General features: G+C 40.2%; 1 protein-coding gene across 2 annotated transcripts; it reads left to right on the top strand.

The window, feature by feature from the left end:
* The first annotated feature begins 1,470 nt into the window (after positions 1-1,470).
* ubxn4 (UBX domain protein 4) lies at positions 1,471-23,997 on the top strand. 2 transcript variants are annotated; one of them, XM_031730347.2, is made up of 13 exons: positions 1,471-1,885; positions 2,836-2,938; positions 4,398-4,426; positions 5,683-5,801; positions 6,653-6,806; positions 7,055-7,133; positions 7,724-7,778; positions 11,222-11,386; positions 13,608-13,735; positions 19,336-19,438; positions 20,896-21,027; positions 22,198-22,415; positions 23,219-23,997. In XM_031730347.2, exons 1-13 carry the CDS (start codon positions 1,801-1,803, stop codon positions 23,355-23,357), a joined length of 1,509 nt encoding a protein of 502 aa, XP_031586207.2. In that variant the 5' UTR covers positions 1,471-1,800; the 3' UTR covers positions 23,358-23,997. The 2 variants fall into 2 exon arrangements, with proteins under 2 accessions (XP_031586207.2, XP_031586206.2); XM_031730346.2 differs by having other exon boundaries at positions 1,472-1,885; positions 22,195-22,415.
* The last annotated feature ends 130 nt before the right edge of the window (positions 23,998-24,127 follow it).

Genomic DNA, 24,127 nt, shown 5'->3' with positions numbered 1-24,127 from the left:
ACAGATGACATGACAGATTTTTCTTTTCCCTTTTTTATTCACTTCAAATATCTCATAAACAACAGGAGGCCGCAGGTTCACTATAACCAAAACTTCTGATTCAAACATCACATCAGTGTTACAAGATACAGCAATAGAAATTTAAGGAAAGTTTCTTCATGGTTCAGAGGTTGCACAGCAGAGTTGAAAGATGGTGTGTGAAATGGACTCTTACGATTGGTCAGAATTAGCCAATGAAAATGTGAGAAATGTGAACTTTTTACAAAGAAGGAAAACACATTTCATTTAAATGAATATTTTTTAAATTAATTAAAAATAAAAGCGAATGTTATGCCATCTTCTAACTTTACTTGACAGTGTGTAGAACAAACCTGATAACTCCTAGAAAACTTAAAAATCAACCAAACACATCCAGTCTTTGAGGGCTGTGAGCAAAAACTGTGTGGTTATTACAGTAACCACAGCAGTCTGCTCTCTGTATGTATTACTTTATAAACTGACTTACTGTGAGCAACACAAATGTTAACAGAGAGAGAATTTTGTTGAAGCACACTGTTTATTAGGATCATCACCTGCTGTCTTTAACAGTCTCAGTATTGTTCTTTCTTTGTTTGTGTGGGAGTTTCTCCAAAACATGTGCTCATCGCCATTACTGACAGTCTGGTATTGTAAGTAGTTCTGCTTGGAATTGTGCAGGGCTTGTCTGCATCAGTGTTTCACAGAACAGTATTATCAATATATGGCGATAGTCAAATTGGCCAGCAGATGTCACTGTGGACATGTGTTTCCGATTGTTTCGAAGCCTCGACCGGCTGTAACGCTTCGAACATTACGCTTTGTTTTGTTTTCATTTTTTTTTTTAAAGAACTTTATTGAACAAACAATGAGTATACAACATATAAACAGATGAGGTATACAAGAGAAAAGAACATGAACACACAAAACCAGGGGAAAAAAATAACTATATAAATACACGCAAAAATTCACATATATGAATTGTTTTGAGAGCGTTTTTGTTGGTGGAGTCTGATATTGAGTTTATGTACAATTCCACATCCTTAAGAAAATGACAGAAATATGGTGTTTTATTATTAAACGTAGATTTATGGATAAAACAATTAGCTAAATGTATTAAGAAATTTATTATATAAAAAACATTTATCATTCTTCTTGGGGAACTTAAAGAAACAGAATAAAACATTTTCCAATCGTAAAGAAAACCCCCTCAAAATATATATGGACAATAACAAACCAGCTAAATTCCTTCTGGAAGCTCTGTGTAGAAGAACAGTACCAAAAAAGATGTGTCACAGTTTCTGGATGATCTCCACAGAAAGTGAAATTAGTATTTATGTCTCTTTTAAATACGTTACGTTGTTTCACGAAGCCGTGCTTTGCCCATCACTATGGCAATAACCACTGCATTACTCCCCATTATTCTTTAGAATGTAACTGTGTTGATTTGACACATGGATGCAATGAACAAGAGGAGAGGTGATTACAGATTTGCAAAGTTTAGGGTCAGGGAAGAACAGGAGGAGACTCTTTTCGACAATAATTTATTAGCATAAAGTCCGGATAGCAATGATACGATTGTGATTAATTAGTGAAACTGGAGGAGGCAGTAATGCAACACTTAGGGTGCTAAACAGGGGAGAAGAAGAAGAGAAGCTGACGCTGCAGCCAGCTGATATGCGCTGGGAGCGGAAGTAGAAAGTGACAGGCTGACTGGGCTTTAGGTTTGGTTAGCCTAGCTGCTCGTCCGTGTCTCCAAAGCAGAAACACAGAACTCAGCTTGCAATGATGCTTTGGTTTCAGGGCTCAATTCCTGATGCCATTAAATCGGCTAAACAACGGAGTTTGGTCTTTGTCGTTGTCATCACAGGTAACAGTTGAAAACATGCGAAAACTCTATAGAGTGCTAGCCAGTTAGCGTTGGAAGCCATTGTAGCCATTAGCTAATTAGCATAGTCAGTGTGTTATGAAAGAAGTCGTCATATGTATTTGATGAATACCCACCGACAGCAAGAATACAGAAGTCTAGTAACGTATCTATGGTGTACAGGGTCTGTCGGCGTAACGTCCTGTGCAACAGCACCTGCTGTCCTCACAGCTGAACCGGGCTGACGTAACGCTAGCGTTAGTTGTTTGCATTCCGCAGGCCAGTCCGAGGATTTCATAAATGAGGGACAGTCCGTCCACCTGCAGAACAGTAGCTGAGTACACTTACTTGGCCAGCCTCAGCGCTACATCACAGTATGACAGGGCGCTGTGGAGCAAAAGGAGCTCCACATAGTCAGCATGGTTCACGATATGCCGCATATATCTCTGTGTTTTGTAATTAATCAGAAAGCGAGATGCAAAAAGAAACATTTATGGAAAGGATTAGGATCGTATGTAAAATAAATAACGAATTATAAAGAACTAGACTCATGGCATGGTCTCCTTTAAACAGCTCTCTACAATAAGTCTCAGCATCACACTGGACCAGATATAGACAGTGTTAGTAGTATACAACAGTGTATGGATTTTGATCTGAACAGATGTTGTTGAGCATGAAGCTGACACAAAGTGACAAACAGCTTCTGTTTTCTGTGGAGTCAAAATCTCTGGTTTTGTGCCTCCAACCTGGCACAGTTGTTTCTGTAATACATCAGTGCATCACAGAAACACAGAGAACAGAGGAGAGAAAAGTGGTTCCCAGATTACGCAGAGGGACGTTACTGTAAGAGTTGGAAAAGATGAGATCTGCGCTTCTTTTGCAGTTCCATCAGTGAAGCTGGACCCGTAGTTTTGACCACATGTCTCATCAGTTTCCTGTCACTCTGTCCTTAGGAGAAGATGAACAGTCAGCACAGCTGATGTCCAGCTGGGAGGATGACAGGGTCTCAGAGGCGGCCCAGAAATGTTGCGTGGCCATCAAAGTGGAGGCCAAGAGGTAAAGATGTGTTAGGTAGAGTGATTTTAGTTAAAAGTAAACTGTTAAAGATGAACCAAGATTTAAAGTTACCTGCATGGAATTAACTGTACATAAAATCAACAATAGATTGAGGTGTACTAGCAAAACCTGCTGTGGCGACTTTAAAATCACATGACATGGTGCTTCATGGATGTTTGTAGATATGATCTGTTACACATCATTTAGTTCCAGCTTCTCCATATTGAATCAGTTGTACAGGTCTGTCTCTTACTATAATGACCATGACGTAAGTCTGTGTGTACCCTGCCTCCTACTCATCGTGTCGGCCATTCGGAATTAAACTTTGCAGAAACATTGTGATACATACAGCGATTATGAATGTTGATTGACGTAGCATGATTTATTGAAATAGAAAAGTTAATGTATTTGGCGATTAGACCCCGTTGATCCATCATAGCAGAACAGAATCCCAGCAGTGATGGGATTTGGGACAGGACCCCCTGGAGTCTAGACTCTGGTGGTGGTGAAGATGAAGACTGAGGCTTGGGTGGAGCTATGGCTGAGGTGGAGATAGGGAGGAGGTTGGTTGCATGGACGAGTCTGTTTAAGCCATGCAAAGCAGAGGCTAATTGGCTCAAAGAAGATGGACAGGATGATTTGACTAGAGTAATGATGCAAGTACTGAGCTTGACAGTGTGGGGAAAGTGGAAGAACAGAAAAGCAGGCAGGTGACTGACCTTATTGAAGTTGTGGATAAACTTCATCTTTTTAAAAAGATGTGTTATAAAGTCTTCTGTTACCTGTTCGTAACTTACCAGTCACCAAAAATTGTATGTGCCGTGGAATTTTGTGTGAGTCACCACTAAATGAAGAATGAAGAGTTTGGAAAAGTGTTGATCATTGTGGGTTTTTGACATTCATGTAAAGAGGATCACTTTTCACACCTTTTCCTCCCTGTGTCACCAAGCCTGTACATCCGACTTTTAATGGCTGCTTATTTAATTCAGTTACTTTACTACCTTAATGTATATACTCTAGATGTATATGAGAAGAGCAGCAGTTAGCATTTCCTCCACTATTTTTAAAATGCTATGCCTCTCTTTAGATTTACTTCTGCTTGTATTACCATTAGAGCGAGACAAGTTATCTGTTGTCAACAAAGTTTGTAAAGAATTTGCCAGATTGAATTATCTAACAGTTTATCTGCATACACACAGTTTTTATTTTGACCTTTTTACCCCTCAGCCGTCAAAGGTGATTGGGTTGATTGATTGGGCATCGTCGTTACCTTGCTTTTCTCTTAGAATCAGCTCCCAGGTTTTGCAAACTGCTGCTGCTACTGTAAAGATCAGCCCTAAACCTTCCTCGATCACGCTGTCAGTCTAACAAGCATTTGATGTAATACCTCTAAACAGAGATATTAATGTGCATGCAGTTAAACCACAAAATGTTTCAATGATTTCTTCTTTCCCCACAGTGACACGTGTGCACAGTTCTCCCAGATTTGTATCCTTCTGTTGTGCGAGGTTTGAGCTGGTGCCGCAGTGCTTACTAAACTTATTACTGACTTGTCTTTGGGAACTGGGTGTCTTGGCGGAGCCTCACAGCTTGAAGGTTCTGACTTCGAATCTGATTTTAGAGCTTTCTGTGAGCACGTTTTGCTTGTGTGGCTTTTCTGCAGGCTGCTGTGGCTTCCCCTCACAGTTCAACAACTGAAGTTCACAGAAGTTTGTTGAATTTATTTTAAAGTTCTCACACTTACGCACAGAGCACTTTTCTGTTTAATCAGGCCATCTGCTGATATTCCTGTTTATGTTTTTTACCTTAAATTCTGTTTTTGATATGGTTCTTTGTTTGTATTGTGTTGGAATTGTTGTTCAGTGCTTTGTGGTTGTTATTACTGTGAAAAGTGCTATTAAGGTTGGGCGATTGGACGAATATATTATCGAACATCAACGATAGGCTGAGCCTTTCACCGATCGTTTTTACAAGAGTGATTTATTTATTTATTTATTTGCCCATGAGTAAGTTTGCTAATAATGTTGGTTGAGGCTAAGAGACACAAAACAATAATAGCGTTGTTTTAACGGCACACTCCTCCAGCTGCAAGCAAATGCAGTGATTCATTTACTCAAACTCATAACAGAAAGAAACGCAGTAGCCTGTGTTCAGAAAAAACAAAATCATTTTATTTAAATTTAAAAAAAACCTACAATGTTGGGGAGGGAAACAAAGAGAAACTGGCTTCTTTTTTTCCGCTATAACTGTGTGTATCTGTCTCACACACTCGACCAAACAGCAAAAACAAAATTAAACAAAAAGTAAGTTTAAAAATCAAAATGTCTCTTCCAGCGAACATTAAAAACAAGTCTCTGATGTAAAGTTAAGTCTTTTGTGCAATTTGGCCCAAATAACTAAATAAATAAATAAATGAATAATCCAAAAAGTAGCAACATTAATACTGAAACAAACAGGAAAAGAAGGTAAAATGTTCCATCCAAACAAAAGTTATAAATTCTAAACACACAAATCAGTCCGCACATGATTTCATTGCTCCGCCCATCAAAAAGTCACCTGCACGAATATATCGCCTGTCGTCATTTATTGGACTGACGAATGTCGATTGGAAAAATTTGACGTATCGCCCAACCTTAAGTGTTGTATAAATAAACTCATTTACTGTGCTATTTAAGTACTCAGTCGAGTTCACATCACTCATGTGAGTTGCTTGAAGCTTGGGCCTTAACAAAACCACCCTTAAGATCCGGTGGTGTGCATACCATCGAGCTTCTTCATTGGAGACAACGGGATTCCTTTGGAGGTCATCGCTGGAAGTGTGTCTGCTGAAGAACTGATAAAGAGAATCAACAGAGTTAATCAGGTACTCATGAAATGTGTGAATTATGTACAGTTACTTTTACAGCTACTGCCAACCCTACTGTTAATTATTTCGTGAAATGATGGAGTCGTGATTTTATTTTGCAGCTCAGTAATGTGATGTTTGTGTGTGTCTGTGTGCACGTCACAAATTCTTGTGATTGAAGATGGCAGAAATCAACCATAGCTTGTCAGTACTTGGTTGGTAGAGAGACTGTGCCAGAGATCCTTTAAAGACTCCCACTCTGGCCTTTGTAATGAGGTGACAGGTCATTTCAATGTTCAGCTTTGTTTGCACAGTCATGCATGCTGCACACTGTATCAGTGCAACATTATGTTGGTGTTACTTAAACCTTGCTGCTTTTGCAGTGAAATGGAGGTTCTTTTATCTGCTCATGACTTTAAAGTTCCATATGTTGTGAGGTTGAGGACATATGATTTTATAGCCCGTCCATTAGTGAGTTTCACAATATACAGTGCTTATCAAATGACCACCACCCACATGAATTATACTTCTGTGTCAGATCTACGTCGTAATTTACGCCACAAGGAGAGCCCCACCAGACGCCGCAGCCTTGTATGTAACCTGGCGTGTACCTCCCAAAAATGTAACTACACGTAGCGTTGACACATAGCACAAAGACTTGGAAGGTTGTGGTGTAGGGATTAAAGGAGTTTCCAGTTACTATGTAAGCTGGGACTTAATTTCCTGAAGAATGCCACAGCTGTCCTAAATGAACAGTATTGGTAATAACCAAATACATTTAATGTTTCTTGGTTAATCCACCAGTGTACACGAGATATTTAATTCAAATTCTTTTGTTTATAATGATTTTTCTCCCTGCTTTCTGGTAGATGCACACTCAGGAGACTGGAAGTGGGACAGTGTCATCAGAGGCAGATGATCCTGTAGCGTCCAGCTCAGCCACAGAACCTGCCTCAGCTTCAGCAGTGCCTCTATCATCTACAGTAACCACAGAGGCTGTAGCAGCACCAGAAGCGGCAAGAGGTGATTGAGCCTGCGCCACATACGTTTCATCTTAGTGGGGGAAATTTTAAACCCAGTGCACCAAAGTTTAGAAATACGCGGTTTGACCACATGAGAGTCCAGAGGTTTTGGTCCATTTCCATTTTTGGATGATTGGATCGGGGATTTGATGAGGTTGTGTGGATGTAGGGAAAAGATTATGCTCAGACTGTGTTTATGCTGACAGGTCTTAACTCGGTGCTTTTCTTCTGTCTTCCTGTTCTACATAGTGTCTCTCTCAAGTCCAGAGGATGCATCTTTAGATCATCCAACTCAGGGTGAAGAAAACTTGGATGCTAAGGTGGAACGGTGGGTACACAAATGCACGTCAGGCTGAGTGTGATCTAAACAGAGGATGTGCTTTGTGTTAAGTTGTAAGTCCAATGGCAACTTTTAGAGCAGAATAACAATCAAGTGTAACGTTTCACTGCAGTATCATTAAAAAACATGTGATTTTTAAATTGATACCATAGGTGTAGCTACTAAAATTCTCAGATGAGTGAGATGAGCATTCCAGTGACCTTAACCTCAAAGTCAGGTCGACTTTTCTGAAAATGTTCACATTTGTATCATAGATGCATCTATTGGGATGCCGAGGGGTAGCACTGGTGGCTGCCAGTATTCCCCAGGGTTCTCCGGGGTTCTATGACACAAGCTTAGAACCCTGGAGAAATATTGGCAGTGTATTAGGGTGTGGAGTGATGGATGTCATCCAAACCCTCTGTGCCAAAGCTCGATTAGTGCATTACATTTAACCAGCAAAGAACAACAAAGCCTCAGACTACCAAGTTTAATCGTAATTTATTTTGACATTTCGTGGCTGGGTTATGATTGACATGAGCCTGGAAAGATAAAATACCAGCTCAGTGGGTGATTGGATCATTTTCTTACCTTGTCAGATTGACCAAGAAGCTGGAGGAGAGACGAGAGCAAAGAAAAAGAGGAGAAGAAGAGGTAAGACATTTTGAACACTGAAAACTGTTTAACCAGAAAGAGCCCAGTGTTTGTAGACAAAGGCCCAGGTTTTTTGCAATGATGCTTACATAAAGTGATAAGTGTAATATCAGAGAAACATAGCAAATCCGATGCCTGGCCATAGCACAGCCCATTTATCTTTATTTACACTAAGAGAATATTCAGACCACACTTGAAGATTTTCACCATGTGATCCACTGGGGCATCTACAACAGCAATGTGTCGTTTTAACAGATTTGAGTTCATTACCTTTGAGCTGAGGTCATACGAAGGCAAACTGGGCTCTTCTATGAAGGTGACGTGGTGTTTTTGATGCGCTTTGTTTATTTGTAAACTCGCTGCTTTGCATTTCAACCAGAACTTCTTACACCAGACATTAGCTCATGAACATAAGGGCTGCAACCCATTAAGACTTATTTCTATCATTCATCACCTTACCTGCCAACATTTGGACCGTTCTTATTCATAAACTGAGACACCGTAGGAGAGGAAAGCCAGACAGTGCTCGTGTGTCTCCCTCCTCTCCAGTGTGTGCTCACAATAAAACAGATGAACCCCAGTGACTGAGAGGGAAAAACGGAGACCTCTCTTCATCGGCTGTTTTGTGTTTTATGGAAATGTGACAGATTGTGGATCAGCTGGAGGAATTGATCAGCAGTGGCTCTGTGATGCAGCTCTCTTTACCTAGAATCTTGTTTCATTCACTTCAAACCCAGAATCCTCAGGCAGGAACTCCCCAAAATACAGACAAGTTATTAAATGTCTGACCAGAGAAGACAACACTTTGTTACACCATAGTAAACAATGCCCACTACTCTTTGAGGACAACTGTATACCACCACGCACCAGGGTGAGTTATAATGACAAGTCCTGGTTCACAGCTATGGAGGCCAAAGCTAGAAAAGAGGGAAGTGTTTCAGAGTTGAGACAGCGACTGTTTCAAACCATCAAAGCAAAGGTTTAGCAGCGGTATGAGAGGCTAAACAGACAGAAGAAACTACAGCGCCCATCAGCTTATGACTCTCCTTCTGTCTGGAAAGGGCTCGGGCAGTTAACCACCTACAAGCCTAATGCCACCCACTCCACCAACAGATCACACCGCACCAACAAGCTGAACAGCTTTGACTGTCACTTTGACAAACAATGAAAGAGTCCTGCTTTGGAGTCCTGCCCACCCCCCCCGACTCCAATACAGTAACTGGATTGCCGATGACACCTTTTTCCATGCTTGAAATAGAAACAAAGTCTGTGCTGATCAGCTGTCTCCAGTGTTCATTGACATCTTCAACACCTCACTGAAGACATATCATTAGCGAGCCTTTCACAGCCCCCATCATCATTCCTTTGGGATCACAAATCTTAATGACTACAGGCCTGTTGCTGTGACCTCTGTAGATGGTACCTGGCTCTGCTGCAGGACAAGCTTCCACAGCTGATTGTTCCTGCTCCCACCTGCAGGTAGATCATTCACTTCCTGTCTGACAGGAGGCAGCATGTAAGACTGGGCAGGCACATCTCAGACTTTCAGTGCATCAGGACTGGTTCTCCTCAGAGCTGTGTACTTTCTTTCCCCAAACTGTCAGACTACTTAGGCTACGTCCACACTAGCCCGGATAGATTTTTAAAAACGGCGTTTTCGTCTGAAAACACTCCGCGTCCACACTAGCGTTTTCAGTCGTTTTCACAGAGTTGTGCGTCCACATTGAAACGGACGAAAACACTTACTTTCCAGTCTGCGCATGCGCATAAGCGAGTGAGAATGAAGAATTTGAAGAAAAGCTATCTGGAGCATGTGCAAACTGATATTAATCTTTTTTAGGGCTGTCAAAATTGAGAGCAATCAAAACAACTGCTGTATAATGCCCTCCACTATCTTTGTTTAATTGGTCACATGACTGCATCACATGACTAAAATGCGTCATCGTTTTAGGAAGTCTGCGTTTTCGAGCGTCCACACTACAACGGGACAGCTCCGTTTTGAAATGTATGCGTTTTCGAGAGCGTTTTCAAAACGCTGCGTTTTTCCTTGAGGAAAACGCCGTCTCAGTGTGGACAGGAGGCCAAAACGGAGAGAAAACGATGCGTTTTCAAACAAAAACGCATTAGTGTGGACGTAGCCTTAATGTCCCCTCCTCACCCCGATCACTGCTCAGTTAACGTGTTACAATAACACTCGTATTTATTCAAGCTATAAAAACTTTGCACAATAAATTCAGTAAAAGCAATTTGCACGCCATGTCCTACCTTACATATAACCTCACAGATTTCTTAATTTATAATTTGCTTTCTATATTTGTACGTAGTTAGTATATATTCCCTTTGTGTGTATTTCTTTTTAATATTTACATAGAGATGCTTATATTTTATATACTGTAAAAACCATATTTTATCTCTGTATCACTGTTTGTTTGTTTTTTGGGGGTTTTGGACTTAAACTTGGCAATAAAAGTGATTCTGATTACTAGGGGCAAGAATCTGGCGATGCGATATGTATCACAATACAGAGAAGACGATACGATATATTGCGATACTAAAAGCCAGACCATAAATGGAAAAATTGGCATCTGCCTTATCAGAAGTCATGTCAAATAAATAAAAAAGGCAGTCCCTGTAGCAACACAAACACAACTACTTTAGTGAAATATCAACTCTTTTGAATAACATGAAAACATATGTGAACAATGTAACATCAAGGTTTTACTTATTAAGTACTTTGAGTTTAAAATACTAATCCAAAAAACGCTCTCTGCAACATCAAAACAATGCACTTTTATGTTACTTTAAGATACACAAATATAAATCAAAAATGAAACTGCCTGAAAAATTAACCAAGTAAACACTGACAAACAATATATTGTGCTATTAAAATAAAGTACAGCCGTGCAATGTCCATCAGTAGAACACGTTTTGTGCAACCTGAAAAGGGAAATTTACTCATCTGCCAATGTAAATAAGATCTTATGAGATCAAAATATCAAACATGCTCAAATTTGACATTTTACATGTTCTAACTGATGCTCACGAGCGTTTGGTACCACAGTGTGTTCAAACACTGCAGACAGAGGGGGCTGTAAGTAACCCAGAAAAGAACACCTGTAGGAATCAGTAACACAAGCTTTCAAAGCTCGATCAACCTCCATTGGTGCAGAACAGCTTTAAACTGTGTTCCCTGAAAAAGGCCTTTTTGTTTAATTCTGAAATGTACATTATTTTTAAAGTTTAATCCTTGTTTTTACAGACAGTGGCACTTTTCATATCATGGGTATTGTCAGTAGTGCTTTGTTTTCATTTGGTGACTAATTTGTTTTGTAGTGTTAAACATATTGTTACAGCTCTGACCTGTTAGTAGTGTGTAGGATGATGTTTTTTTAGAATATGAGCCACTCCACGTTTAACCTACCTGTGTTTTGTCTCTGATTCAGAATGAAATCAAAAAGGAAATGGAGAGACGGAAAGTGGGGAAAGACATGCAGGACTTCAAGAGGAAACAAGAAGAGGAGAAAACCAAGCGACTCTTAGAGGAAAGAAACAGAGAGAAGGCAGAGGAGAAGGCTGCCAGGGAACGGGTCAAACAGCAAATTGCTATGGTAACCTTATCTGCTCCGTTTGGAAGGAATACCGAAAACAATCATGTCCCCCTCAGAGAAATCTGTCCTTTGGGTTTTACATCATCAGACCTTATAGACAGTTGTTAAGTTGTACAGGGAGTGCAGAATTATTAGGCAAGTTGTATTTTTGAGGAATAGTTTTATTATTGAACAACAACCATGTTCTCAATGAACCCAAAAAACTCATTAATATCAAAGCTGAATGTTTTGGAAGTAGTTTTTAGTTTGTTTTTAGTTTTAGCTATTTTAGGGGATATCTGTGTGTGCAGGTGACTATTACTGTGCATAATTATTAGGCAACTTAACAAAAACAAATATATACCCATTTCAATTATTTATTTTACCAGTGAAACCAATATAACATCTCCACATTCACAAATATACATTTCTGACATTCAAAAACAAAACAAAAACAAATCAGCGACCAATATAGCCACCTTTCTTTGCAAGGACACTCAAAAGCCTGCCATCCATGGATTCTGTCAGTGTTTTGATCTGTTCACCATCAACATTGCGTGCAGCAGCAACCACAGCCTCCCAGACACTGTTCAGTGAGGTGTACTGTTTTCCCTCCTTGTAAATCTCACATTTGATGATGGACCACAGGTTCTCAATGGGGTTCAGATCAGGTGAACAAGGAGGCCATGTCATTAGTTTTTCTTCTTTTATACCCTTTCTTGCCAGCCACGCTGTGGAGTACTTGGACGCATGTGATGGAGCATTGTCCTGCATGAAAATCATGTTTTTCTTGAAGGATGCAGACTTCTTCCTGTACCACTGCTTGAAGAAGGTGTCTTCCAGAAACTGGCAGTAGGACTGGGAGTTGAGCTTGACTCCATCCTCAACCCGAAAAGGCCCCACAAGCTCATCTTTGATGATACCAGCCCAAACCAGTACTCCACCTCCACCTTGCTGGCGTCTGAGTGGGACTGGAGCTCTCTGCCCTTTACCAATCCAGCCACGGGCCCATCCATCTGGCCCATCAAGACTCACTCTCATTTCATCAGTCCATAAAACCTTAGAAAAATCAGTCTTGAGATATTTCTTGGCCCAGTCTTGACGTTTCAGCTTGTGTGTCTTGTTCAGTGGTGGTCGTCTTTCAGCCTTTCTTACCTTGGCCATGTCTCTGAGTATTGCACACCTTGTGCTTTTGGGCACTCCAGTGATGTTGCAGCTCTGAAATATGGCCAAACTGGTGGCAAGTGGCATCTTGGCAGCTGCACGCTTGACTTTTCTCAGTTCATGGGCAGTTATTTTGCGCCTTGGTTTTCCACACGCTTCTTGCGACCCTGTTGACTATTTTGAATGAAACGCTTCGATTGTTCGATGATCACGCTTCAGAAGCTTTGCAATTTTAAGACTGTTGCATCCCTCTGCAAGATATCTCACTATTTTTGACTTTTCTGAGCCTGTCAAGTCCTTCTTTTGACCCATTTTGCCAAAGGAAAGGAAGTTGCCTAATAATTATGCACACCTGATATAGGGTGTTGATGTCATTAGACCACACCCCTTCTCATTACAGAGATGCACATCACCTAATATGCTTAATTGGTAGTAGGCTTTCGAGCCTATACAGCTTGGAGTAAGACAACATGCATGAAGAGGATGATGTGGACAAAATACTCATTTGCCTAATAATTCTGCACTCCCTGTATATTAACTTATGCTCTATTTAGCATGTGTTGAACTACTTGAAGTATATCTCGGTTTATCCCATTGTGGTCCCAGCTGTAATGGAGCGAGAGGTCGGTACACACTGTACAGGCTGGAAGTCTGTGGAAGGGCTAACAGAAAGTCCTGAAGCACCCATGCCGTGTCAGCTCTGTGACAGGAAAGAAAATGGATGGACGTGTTTTCATTTTGTTTTGGGGGAAACTTGAAAGAAAGGCATCAGGGCTCAAATGGGACATATTTAAAGTCTTTATACAGTATTTTCTACATGTTGACTACACACAAAGCACACTTGTAGGAATCCTAGTCTCTTAAGTTATAACAGTTTGTATCACTGTTGCAAAAAATGTATCAGTAAGTTGAGCATGAAGACTTTGGATTTCCCAGTTTGGAGAGAAAATATAGTGTTTTTATTTTATCCTGTTTTTTATTTATTGCAAAAAGTAATTTTTTCTACAGTATTGCATTACTTTGGAACATGTTGTGCCCAACTCTGGCTGTATCTGCTTCCTGTCTTTGTGTTTTGTAGGACCGAGCTGACAGAGCAGCGCGCTACACCAAAACACGAGAGGATGAAAAGGCTGCTAAGGTGGCGCTGCTGCAGGCCAGGCAGGCAGAAGAGGAGGCCAGGAAGGAGGCATTAGTTAGGGAGAGGAGGTGAGTGGACTATTTAAATTTAAGAAGTAATGTACAGCAATCACATTGAGTCAACTGATAGGTGAAGCGAACAAACTCTTCACATCCCTTTTAGAGTCCGATTGATTTTTAAGACTTCTGTAGATATTTGGTCAGTTAAAATCTGATATATGAGCCGTAAGGCTGGGCGATATAAGATTTTTCATATCACAATATGTTTTTTTTTCATTTCAGGCGATAACGATATATATCACGATATAAGCCAAATAACTATATTTGTAAGATTTAAATGTGCCGTTGCTCACAAGTAAAATGTGAAATAATCACCAGCTTGTTTTGATCTAAATATTTATTTCCCATAATAAGTTCAACAGGGCAGATGTACTTAAGGAACATGAGACTTCAGTTTCAGATAAATAAAGGCAAATATTGCAAACTACACAAAAGGCAGCCAGCTAAAGCGTTTAAGTTTCAAAATAGAACAAACAAAACAGACTAAATTGTCAATTCCACTTAGAAACAAAATATTAATTCTAAAAAATAAATCTTAGGTCGTCAAAGCTTTTTACAGAAGAACAGACAAAATTGACTAACTTTTGTCAATATCAAATAAACTGAGAACTAAAAGGAAATTCTCAATCTCTCCTTGTTGTATAGCTTAGCTTTTCAAACAGTTTTAACAGTTACTTTAGTCTGACAAAAGCCGAATGACTGAATCAGCGCTTTCAGTCAGAGATTGAGCATGCACCGCTTTATTCTATTTCCAGACTTGCTTTCGGCACAATTTACAGTGCGCGCTACTCTGTTTTTGTCAGACTTGAAATAGCGAAATACCTTCACACCACGGAACTTCTGTGGCCCTTCCGTTCGACAAGCTCTCCGGCATTGGAACCATCATCTGTTTTTTCTTCGGTAACCTTCGGTCACGCTCTCGGTTGATTTTTCTCTAGTTGGCAAACTGATTTCCTTCATTACCTGGGCAGCCCGGCTGCAAAAACAAATACACATGTGCGCCCTGGCGCTTGTGCTGTACGTATCAAGTCACGTGACGTGACGCTGCGGCTGTGATTGGTTCGGCTCTGCGCTACTTAATTTGGATTGGCTGTTCTTTTTTTTTTTTTCTTTTTTTAAAAGAGGACAAGAGAGATGAGGCCTATCGCAATAGTTTAATTTTTCTATAGAGAAAAAGTTATTTCGCAATACATATCGTTATCGTTTTATCGCCCAGCTCTAATGATCCGATATTTTTCCTTTCAAACTAATAAAACCTAAATATCGTGTAGTTTGTTGTGTAGTTACATATGAGTCCTTAATAAGATGACAATGGTATTTAAAAATACGTTTGTTTTATTGTCACAAGTTGTGGATTACTTGACTGACTGCGCTCGGATCAGCTGATTTTTGTGATTGTGGCGTTCCAAACCAACATAGAAGTTGCAAAGTGCCCTCTGGTGGACAAACTATACAATAATATATGGTTGAAGGGTGTTTATCCAGTCTTTTTTTTACTTTATTAATTTTCTCATACCAATATATTGTCAAATAGCCAATATTGGCCTTGAGCTCTAATCACAATCTAAATGTCATTTAAGATCTCAGCTTGTTTATCTCAGTTTGAGAATTGCAGGTTAAGTAGGGGCACTGAGAGGAGATCCAGCATTATATGGTAAATTGACTTCTTATATAGCACTTTTCCTGCTCTACCTGAGCACTCAAAGACACCTTGGTTCATTCACCCATTCAAACAAGCACTTTTTTCTATACTTTTCTGTGTAAGTGTTCTCTATCTAACAGTCACACACATTCATAGTGGTTTATACTCTAATGGATGCATCAGAGAGCAACTTGGGATTAGGCATGCAGACTGGAGTACCAGCCTTCTGATTGGTGGATGACCTGCTCAACTTCCTGAGTAACAGCCACCCCACATTTACTTTTGATTTCCTGTTTGTTTCAAACTGGACTTATGACAAAAGGGACCCGAGGCATCATCATCGTTTTTGGTAAGTTTAACGTGTAATTTGTTATCTGTTCAGTAATGAGTCTCGGCTAGCTAGCGCACAGTCAGCTCTCAGAGGAAAGCCAGGGTAGATAATGCATGCACAAAAATGAAGTTACCCCAACTAAGGAAATCACTCTGTTGTGCTTAGATGTTAATTAAATGTCAGTGCTGTTGTTTAGCTATTAGCTTTGCTGTTCAGACTGTAGTCGACTGAAGGATGTGAAGATCTGCAGCAGGTATTGAAACTGTTGACATGAGAAACTGAGAAGTCATTAAGCTTGCCCCAGTCAGTAACCATTACTGTGTGTTTATTGTAAGTGATAGCAAGCTGAACTTGCTATTAAATGTAATCATGAATTCCTCACTAATGACAGCAAAAACACAGCATTAACCAAAGATGAGTTACTGAGAAATCTGAACACTTTCCCACAGTATTTTGGGCTGAATTCACACACTGTTGGTGATATTAATTGAAATATGGATTAAATACTGAAAACACAGCTGATAACCATAAAATAAAAGAAACAGGGTTTAACTAAAGCTGTCTATGTGTGGCTGAGCTGTTACAGCTCAGTTTGTAATGTACATTAAAACTAGTTAAAGCCTGGTAAACCCAATCTGTGACTACTGGCGTTACATCAAGGCCTTATCACATCTAAAACTATTATAAATTAAACTTTAACAAAGCAATTTGACCTCTCCTTTCATTTCATAGAGTGCTATCATAAAGCTCCTCACCTTCTTCCTTGTATGTAGAGATGAGCTTCCTCATCTCTACATGTTCAGAGGAGAATGAGTGAATCAGGCCTTTATGGTCAAATAGCTGCCAAGAAACCATGACTAAGGCAAAGCAACAAGCAGAGAGATTTGTTTGGGCCAAGAAACACAACGAATGGACATTAAACCAGTGGAAACCTGTGCTTTGGTCTGATGAGTCCAAATTTGAGATCTTTGGTTCCACCTGCTACATGGTGGTTCCCACCGTGAAGGAGGAGGTGTGATGGTGTGGCAGTGCTTTACTTGTGAGTCTATCTGGGATTCATTCAAAATCAAAGGCACACTGAACAGCATGGCTACCACAGCATCCTGTAGCCACATGCCATCCCATCCAGTTTGGGTTTAATTGGATCATCATTGATTTTTCTACTGGGGAATGACCCCATACACACCTCCAGGCTGTGTAAGGGCTATTTGACAAAAAAGAAGAGTGATGGAGTGCTGTGCCATACAGCCTGGCCTCCACAGTGACTTAAACCCAATCGAGATGGTTTTTCGATGAGGCGGACTGCACAGTGAAGGCAAGAAGGCCAACAAGTGCTTAGCATCGAGCAGGGATAGCTCAGTAGGTAGAGTGGTCGCCCCATGATTGGAAGGTCGGGGGTTCTAATGCACTGAATGCAAGGCTACCCTGAGGCATCCTTGTGCAAGGTTTTGTCTCTACACATTGCTCCCCCCGGCGCTGGAATGGTAGCTGCCCACTGCTTTACTGAGTGAATGGGTTAAATGCAGAGAAGGGGTTTGAAATTAAATTGAAATTAAAAATCTCTGGGAACGTCTTCAAGACTGTTGGAAAACCATTTCAGGTGACTACTTCATAAAGCTCACTGAGAGAATGCCAAGAGTGTGCAAAGCAGAGGGTGGCTGTTTTGAAGAGTCTAAAATATAAAACATGTTTTGAGGTAGTTCTTACTTTTTTGTTTACTACTGTGTTTATTCATAGTTGTAAAGTCTTCAGTGAGAATCTACAATGTAAATAGTCACGAAAATAAAGAAAAATGAATAAATGAGAAAGTATGTCCAAACTTCTGACTGGTAGTGCATGCTGTCATCTTCTAGGGCAGCAGATTAATATAATTGTGAATGGTGACAATGCTTGACTGGTCTGATCTTTGCTCAAAATAGGTAAAATAATCTGCATTAGTAAAAATCTAAGAGCAGAGAAAATCAGGGCCTGTTTCAGGACAGGGATGCACTTTATTTCAGCTTTGAGGGAAAAACTGAACAGTTAACTATTTGTGATCATTGTTTTCTCTTTGTGATTTCAGGAGCTGCCCTCAGATTCAGAGCCCAGCAGCACACAGAGACGAGATGGGCAAATCATTATATGTGTCTAGTTCTTATACTGAACACACTTGTTTTTATATTGTAAATAAATATAATTACCATATACTTCAAATGTATGTAATGTATGTATATATTAAAATTAAGTGATACCTCAAATATAAGTCATGACAAAAGTACAAAAGCATGTTATGAGCTGTCAGTAGAAACTGTAGTTTCACCAACAAAGTAAAAGAAAAAATTCAATAGGGATTAAATGTGTCAATATCATCATTATATATCCACACATACCCTGTTTGTCCTACTTTTGCATTTCACATTAAGGAGTATAAACTGTGATTTGGTTTGGTGTTTAAGAAAGAAAATCCACAGTTGCAAGTCGAAAGGTTGCTAATCTAAATGGGCTTGTGTCTGATACAAGTATGTTTTGAGAAAAATGAAAGCTGCAGAATAGCTGACATATAAATGTTAAAATAATGATGAGAGCTCTTTTCTTATAGCCTTCTGTAGGAAATTAGTTGAAAAGGAAATTTTCCACTAATAAGTGTGATGGCTGAAACCCAGTGGTGTTTCCCACTTGAGTTGTCATTCTTTTAATATTTTATCTAATTCTATTCTGTTGATGCTGCTTCCTCCTGTAAAACGCACTGTGAAACAGCACAAATGTCATGCAGTAGTGTGCAGTGAAACAAAATCTAAAATATCCACTGATTCTTTAGATGACATGGTTTGGAAATCTTTGACTTGGCTAAATTTTGCCACAATGAAAGCGAGGATGATCACCCTCTTCATGTAAAACAGTTTGGTGCTCATGTTTAACATTTGTATCCTGTTGGGACTAAATGATGTGAATTTGAAACTGTAACCTGATTGTGTTAGGAATGATTGCTGCTTTTTAATCACTGTGAGGGAGGGAGAGTGTGCTGTATGTGTCTGAAAATGTGAGGAGTGGTTGGATAAGAACTCACGCATTTCAGTTTGTGTAAATGTGAAGGTCTCGCTTCGTCATACCACTGCCACTGCTGAAAGCCTTCTATAAGTGATGTCACCAATGGATGTATGTTGCACGTATTACACAACAAAAGTGAATGAGACACGAGGCAATTACAGAAAATTAAAAAAAAAAAAATGTTAAGAATGAATTAAAAAAACTAATGTGAAAGTGGAGAAATTACATGTGTGTTTTTGTTTTTAGTGCAACTATAAAGTAGTATCAAAAATGTATCAAGGCTGGGTTCACAAGTTGAGTTTACTTTAGGTAACCACATGGAGTTCCCACAGCTTGCATAATTTCAATAGATAAACTACTATTATAGCAATTTGCTAACTTGAATTGTTAAAAGTCAATATAATGCATATCGAAAACATGACTAATTCATACGTGTACAAGGTGCAATACAACGTTCCCAGGCTGTGGCCCTAAAAAGTGGTTTCCCATTCAGCAGGACTAACCTTTGCTTGACTGCAGCTTCCAGCAGTTCTGTGAACAGTCGGATGTGCATGTGTGCATGCATATGCTGCTCATATTTTATTTTATCCTCTCCTCTCTCTTCATCAGTACCATAGCAAGGATCCAGTTCCGCCTCCCAGACGGCTCCTCCTTCACCAACCAGTTCCCCTCACAGAGTAGACTGCAGGAGGCTCGGAACTTCGCTGCTCAGGTCTGTCTTGTTGAGTTCTCCAGATATCCTAATATGTAGATATGAGGATCAGGTTATCTTTGTCACAACCCAGCTCAAAGGATGTGACAAGTGGGAGACCACACACAGGCTTTTAAAGGCTCTAAGATATTTTCATGAAATAAATTAAAGAAACTCAAACACAGTTTAAATGGTACAAAAGCCATAACAGAACATAACCAAGGGAGTATAATGAGCCACAGACCGGGAGAGTCAGAGGTTCAGTCAAAGTGGCTTTATAATGCACCATGACTGGGTTTTTCTGGTGTGCTGCATCTATAATTGGGTCAGCTCCTGAGACTTAAAACATGCGGATGAACTATTAAAAGCAGAACACCAATCAATAGGTCTGGCAGGACACCTCTCTCTTTCCAAGTGTTTAAGGAGCAAGTTAAGACATGTAGCATCTTCCACTCCTCTGTGGGGCTTGTAAGCAAACTGTAGAGGATCCAACATAAAGTCTCTGGCCTGGATGACTGTGGGACAATTACAGCATCCTTCCAGACACCAAGGAGATGTTGTCATTTTAAGGACTGATTAAAGATGTTGTGAAACACTGGACTCTGCTCCTTCGCACACTGTTTAAGGAGCTGTCCACGTATATTGTCTGATCCAAGGCACTTTTTACCTGAATGTAAAGAAATTTCTCACAGCTGTTATAAAAGCAGTTTAGAGCATTGACAAATTCTCTGTGTGAATTAATACCCTCTAAAATATCCTGAGTACTGGTCTTTGCATTCTGGATTCCTACAATGTTTTTTTTTTTTTCTTTTCAAGACGAAGCCAAGTCTGGGTTATTGCAGCCATTTTATTTTCTAAAGCTGATCTCTGGGCTTGTTTAGCCTTTAGGATTTGTCCTTTCAGCTCTTTGGTAGCTGCCTGCAGCTCTGATGCCTCATTCTTTAAATTGTGGACAAAATTGCCCAGATTGCTTGAAGACATCCCCACAGGCAGAGCACTGCTTCCTCATTCCAGTTCTTAATGTACATGATTTGGACTTTTTCCCTCCTGAGAACAGTTTTATAGATGTACACAGTTATGATCTGTCGATCCCAGAGGTGGGAATGGAATGGATTTAAAAGAGACATACTGATAAAGGTTAATATTTTGTTTTTTTTTTTAAAGACATGATTATAATCATCCAAAATAAAAATTTGGGGCATCAGGGATAGCATTTGCAGTGTTAACGACTGGAGACTCAGGCAGGCCTTCCAGTGAATGTACACTGTGGTACTAGATGTATCGCTTTCAGCTGTATTTGTGGGTGCTCTGCTATATGTTTTGCTAATTCCAGCATCAGGATGACTTTCTGCTTGCTGATTTTGTAGCCTGTGTGTTAAACAGAGCTCTTCACTATTCAGAGTATGTTAAAGCATGTCACACAGCACTGTATCAATTCATGCAAAGTCACTGTAAAATGTTTGTCCTGGTGTCCTCAGGAAGTTGGCAACCGCTATGGAAACTTTTCCCTTGCAACCATGTTCCCTCGGCGGGAGTTCACCAGTGAAGACCTAAACAAGACTCTGCTAGAACTGGACCTGGCTCCAAGTGCTTCTGTTGTTCTTTTGCCCGTGAGTAGTCTACTTTTTAGTAGTTAGTTACTAAGTTACTCAGTGAGTGTTTCATATTCAGCCCAGGCCATTGCCTTAACAGGTTTCCTTGGCAACAATCGAAGTTTCACCTCAGTGGGTTTAGCAGAACGTGGAAGTGCCTGCTAAACCTCAAAAAGAAAAAGTTTTTTTCTACAAACCTTGTCTAAATTAAAAACTGTAGATTTCTGGTGCGGTTGGTTGCCAAAACAAACATTTACGATACTCAAATGTCTTGAGTCACTTGTCATTGCTTTCTGTTTTACTTCCAAGGAGTGTATTACTTTGTAACTTTTTACCCCTCAGCCATAAAAGGCTTGTATTGTCATCCTGGACGGGCGACATGGACACCCAAGTTTATGAATGTGATAACTAAGAACAAAGTGATGTAGTAGTTTCAAATTGATACTATAGGTGAAAAATCTCAGACAAGTTTAAATCTCAGGCCAAGGTTAGAGCTCAAACTTTCTGAAAGTCTTGTGAATGTCATAACTTCAGAACGAGGGGACTGTTGCCAGTATTTTTAAAGTGGTCTTGAACAGTAGTTCTTCAGGCTTAAGAAATGACTTTCAAGTCCTGTTTTTCAGGGTTTGCTGTGGTGGTATTTTTATTTTAAGTATTCTATTATACGGGGGGCTTTCCAGCACAGAGAGTGGATCTGGGCAGGTAAGCTGACCCTGAACCACTCTCGCCTCAAGGCGCTTTATGTTGTAAGGTAGACCCTACAATAATACACACAGAGAAAAAGCAAAAAATCATGACCCCGTATGAGCAAGCACTTTGGCAACAGTGGGAAGGAAAAACTCGCTTTTAACAGAAAATAACCTCCTGCAGAACCAGGCTCAGAGAGGGGCGGGGCCATCTGCTGCGACCGGTTGGGGTGAGAGAAGGAAAACAGGATGAAAGACATGCTGTGGAAGAGAGACAGAGATTAACATGTAGAGGGAGCCATGAAATTCTCTGAAATTCGCTCTGACTTATGCACAAACTCAGTTTAGCATAGAAAAGTGTGGACACACACATATATATACACACACACACACACACACACACACACACACACACACACACACACACATCTGCATGTTTGAAAAGGTGAACCCTTTTTAAATGTGCCTCCTGTGACAGTGTATGAACTCTTCTTCTCAGCAGTCAGGCAGGCCTGCAAACACAGTGGTCCAGTCCTCTGGTGGTGGTATTTGGGCAGTTCTGGGTACACTGCTCTACCCTCTGCTGGCTGTATGGAGATTTCTCAGTTCCTTTGTGTTTGCAACACCACCCCCCTCTGCTGCAGCATCTGTCCAGCCCAGGGGTCCTGCTCAACAGTCCAGCTCTTACAACAGCTCATCAGCCTCAAACAAGGCAAAGAGGTGAGGGCCATTTTGCAGTCTCCACACATGTAGAAGCACACATCATTAATGCGCATATAATGCAACTATAATGAGGTTTTTCTCAGGGCTAACATTGAATCCCCGATTTTCTGCATTTTTTTCTTGCAGATTTTCACATTAAAGGCCTTTACACCTGTGTGTGAAATTTGTGCAGATATTTCCTATGGTTAAAATATTTTTCGGACTCAAGTATTCTTAATACAGTCTTTCATATCAAGCGCTTAATGTCACTAGACACATTTGCAGCAATTTTTTTGACCCAAGCTTTTTTCCCACAATATTTCTGATCTGACCAATCAGACCACTGCATTTGACAACAAGTGTGCGGGTAGCACAAAACGTGCTGCTACTGAATATACAAAGAGTTTTAACTCAGACACACAGCTACATGCTGCTTCGGGTCAGTCAGCTCCCTGAAATTACTTCTCTGCCTCCTCAGATGTGCTCTGAAATATGTACAAAAGCTTCCATGACGTTCCTGCTGAAGCCTCCTGTTGGGAATCAGATGACCCAAAAATCCCAGTTTTTTCTTTTCTTGTCTAGAAACATCAAGACCAACTCATTATCGCTTGATGTCGACTTCCTTTTTCTTTCTTCCTTCCTTTTCAAGTTTGGATCAGGAAAGTTCTAAATGTTGTTGCTTTTTCACAACACACTCTGTGTGATGGCCTAAATATAATGACATTTTCAGACATCAGATGTTTTGTTTCTTTTTCTTGATTTGGAGAGTTTATGTTTTGAATGTGATAACTGGCTTACTGTCCTGTTATTTTCCCTTTCAGGGGAAATCTCTCCAAGCACACGTTGGAGAACCGTCCCAAGGAATTCAAGAAAGATGGTAAAGTCTGTAGGCTCAGGACTCAGGAGGACAGTGAGGATGACAACAACACTTGGAATGGAAACTCCACCCAGCAGATGTAGTGCATTCAGTAACAGCAGCTTCTCCTTCCTCTCACTCTGTTGCTGTGAATTAGTTCAGTCTGACCAGTTCCAGATTTCTGCTGCACGTAGAGCTGATCTATTTTTCGTTTTCTCTTACTGTGTTCCAGCCCTATGCTCTGCACCATGGGTAGCTCGGTTATAATAATCCACTGAGCCTCCTTTGGGCTTAATCTCAGTGCTTTGTGTTAACTTTGACATGATTCTGACACTTAATTAGGCTCCGATTTTAGCAGGTTGAAACCCCTGCGACCATGAAAGACTACACCAGCACCCCCTCTTTCAGTTACAGCTCCTTGGTGATTACTGTTAAGTACATGAGACGGTTAAACCAAACTGACTTTGTGGAGAAGATGACAGGAAAGAGTTGAACTATAGGTCTTGTAATCTGAGTCCAGCTTTATGTTTTGGAGTCACTGCGTTTTGAAAAGCGCGTACTGGTATGTCTGCTGCTGCAGTCAGAGTTCTACCAAGTGAGACGCAGCACACCTTCGAGGGACTGTTGGGACTAGTTGACAGTGGGTGACTGTTGTAGTTCTTCTAATTCATCATTAAAAATCAAAGCAGCTTGTTTTTGTTTTGTTTTGGGTTTTTTTTTTTAAATAAAATCACTTAAACTGTGTCTGACTGCTTTAGTCATCTGAATTCAGACAAACTGGTTCAACAGACTCACTGTGGTTGTTTTTAAAACTGGAGGTGACCTGGTGACCAGAGACTACAGAGAATGAATATTTGCCTGTACATAGTTAAGC

This window comes from Oreochromis aureus, linkage group 16 (assembly GCF_013358895.1).
Source record: "Oreochromis aureus strain Israel breed Guangdong linkage group 16, ZZ_aureus, whole genome shotgun sequence".
NCBI lineage: Eukaryota > Metazoa > Chordata > Actinopteri > Cichliformes > Cichlidae > Oreochromis > Oreochromis aureus.
Note: the sequence above shows the minus strand (reverse complement) of the source record. Positions and strands in the feature narration are given on the sequence as shown.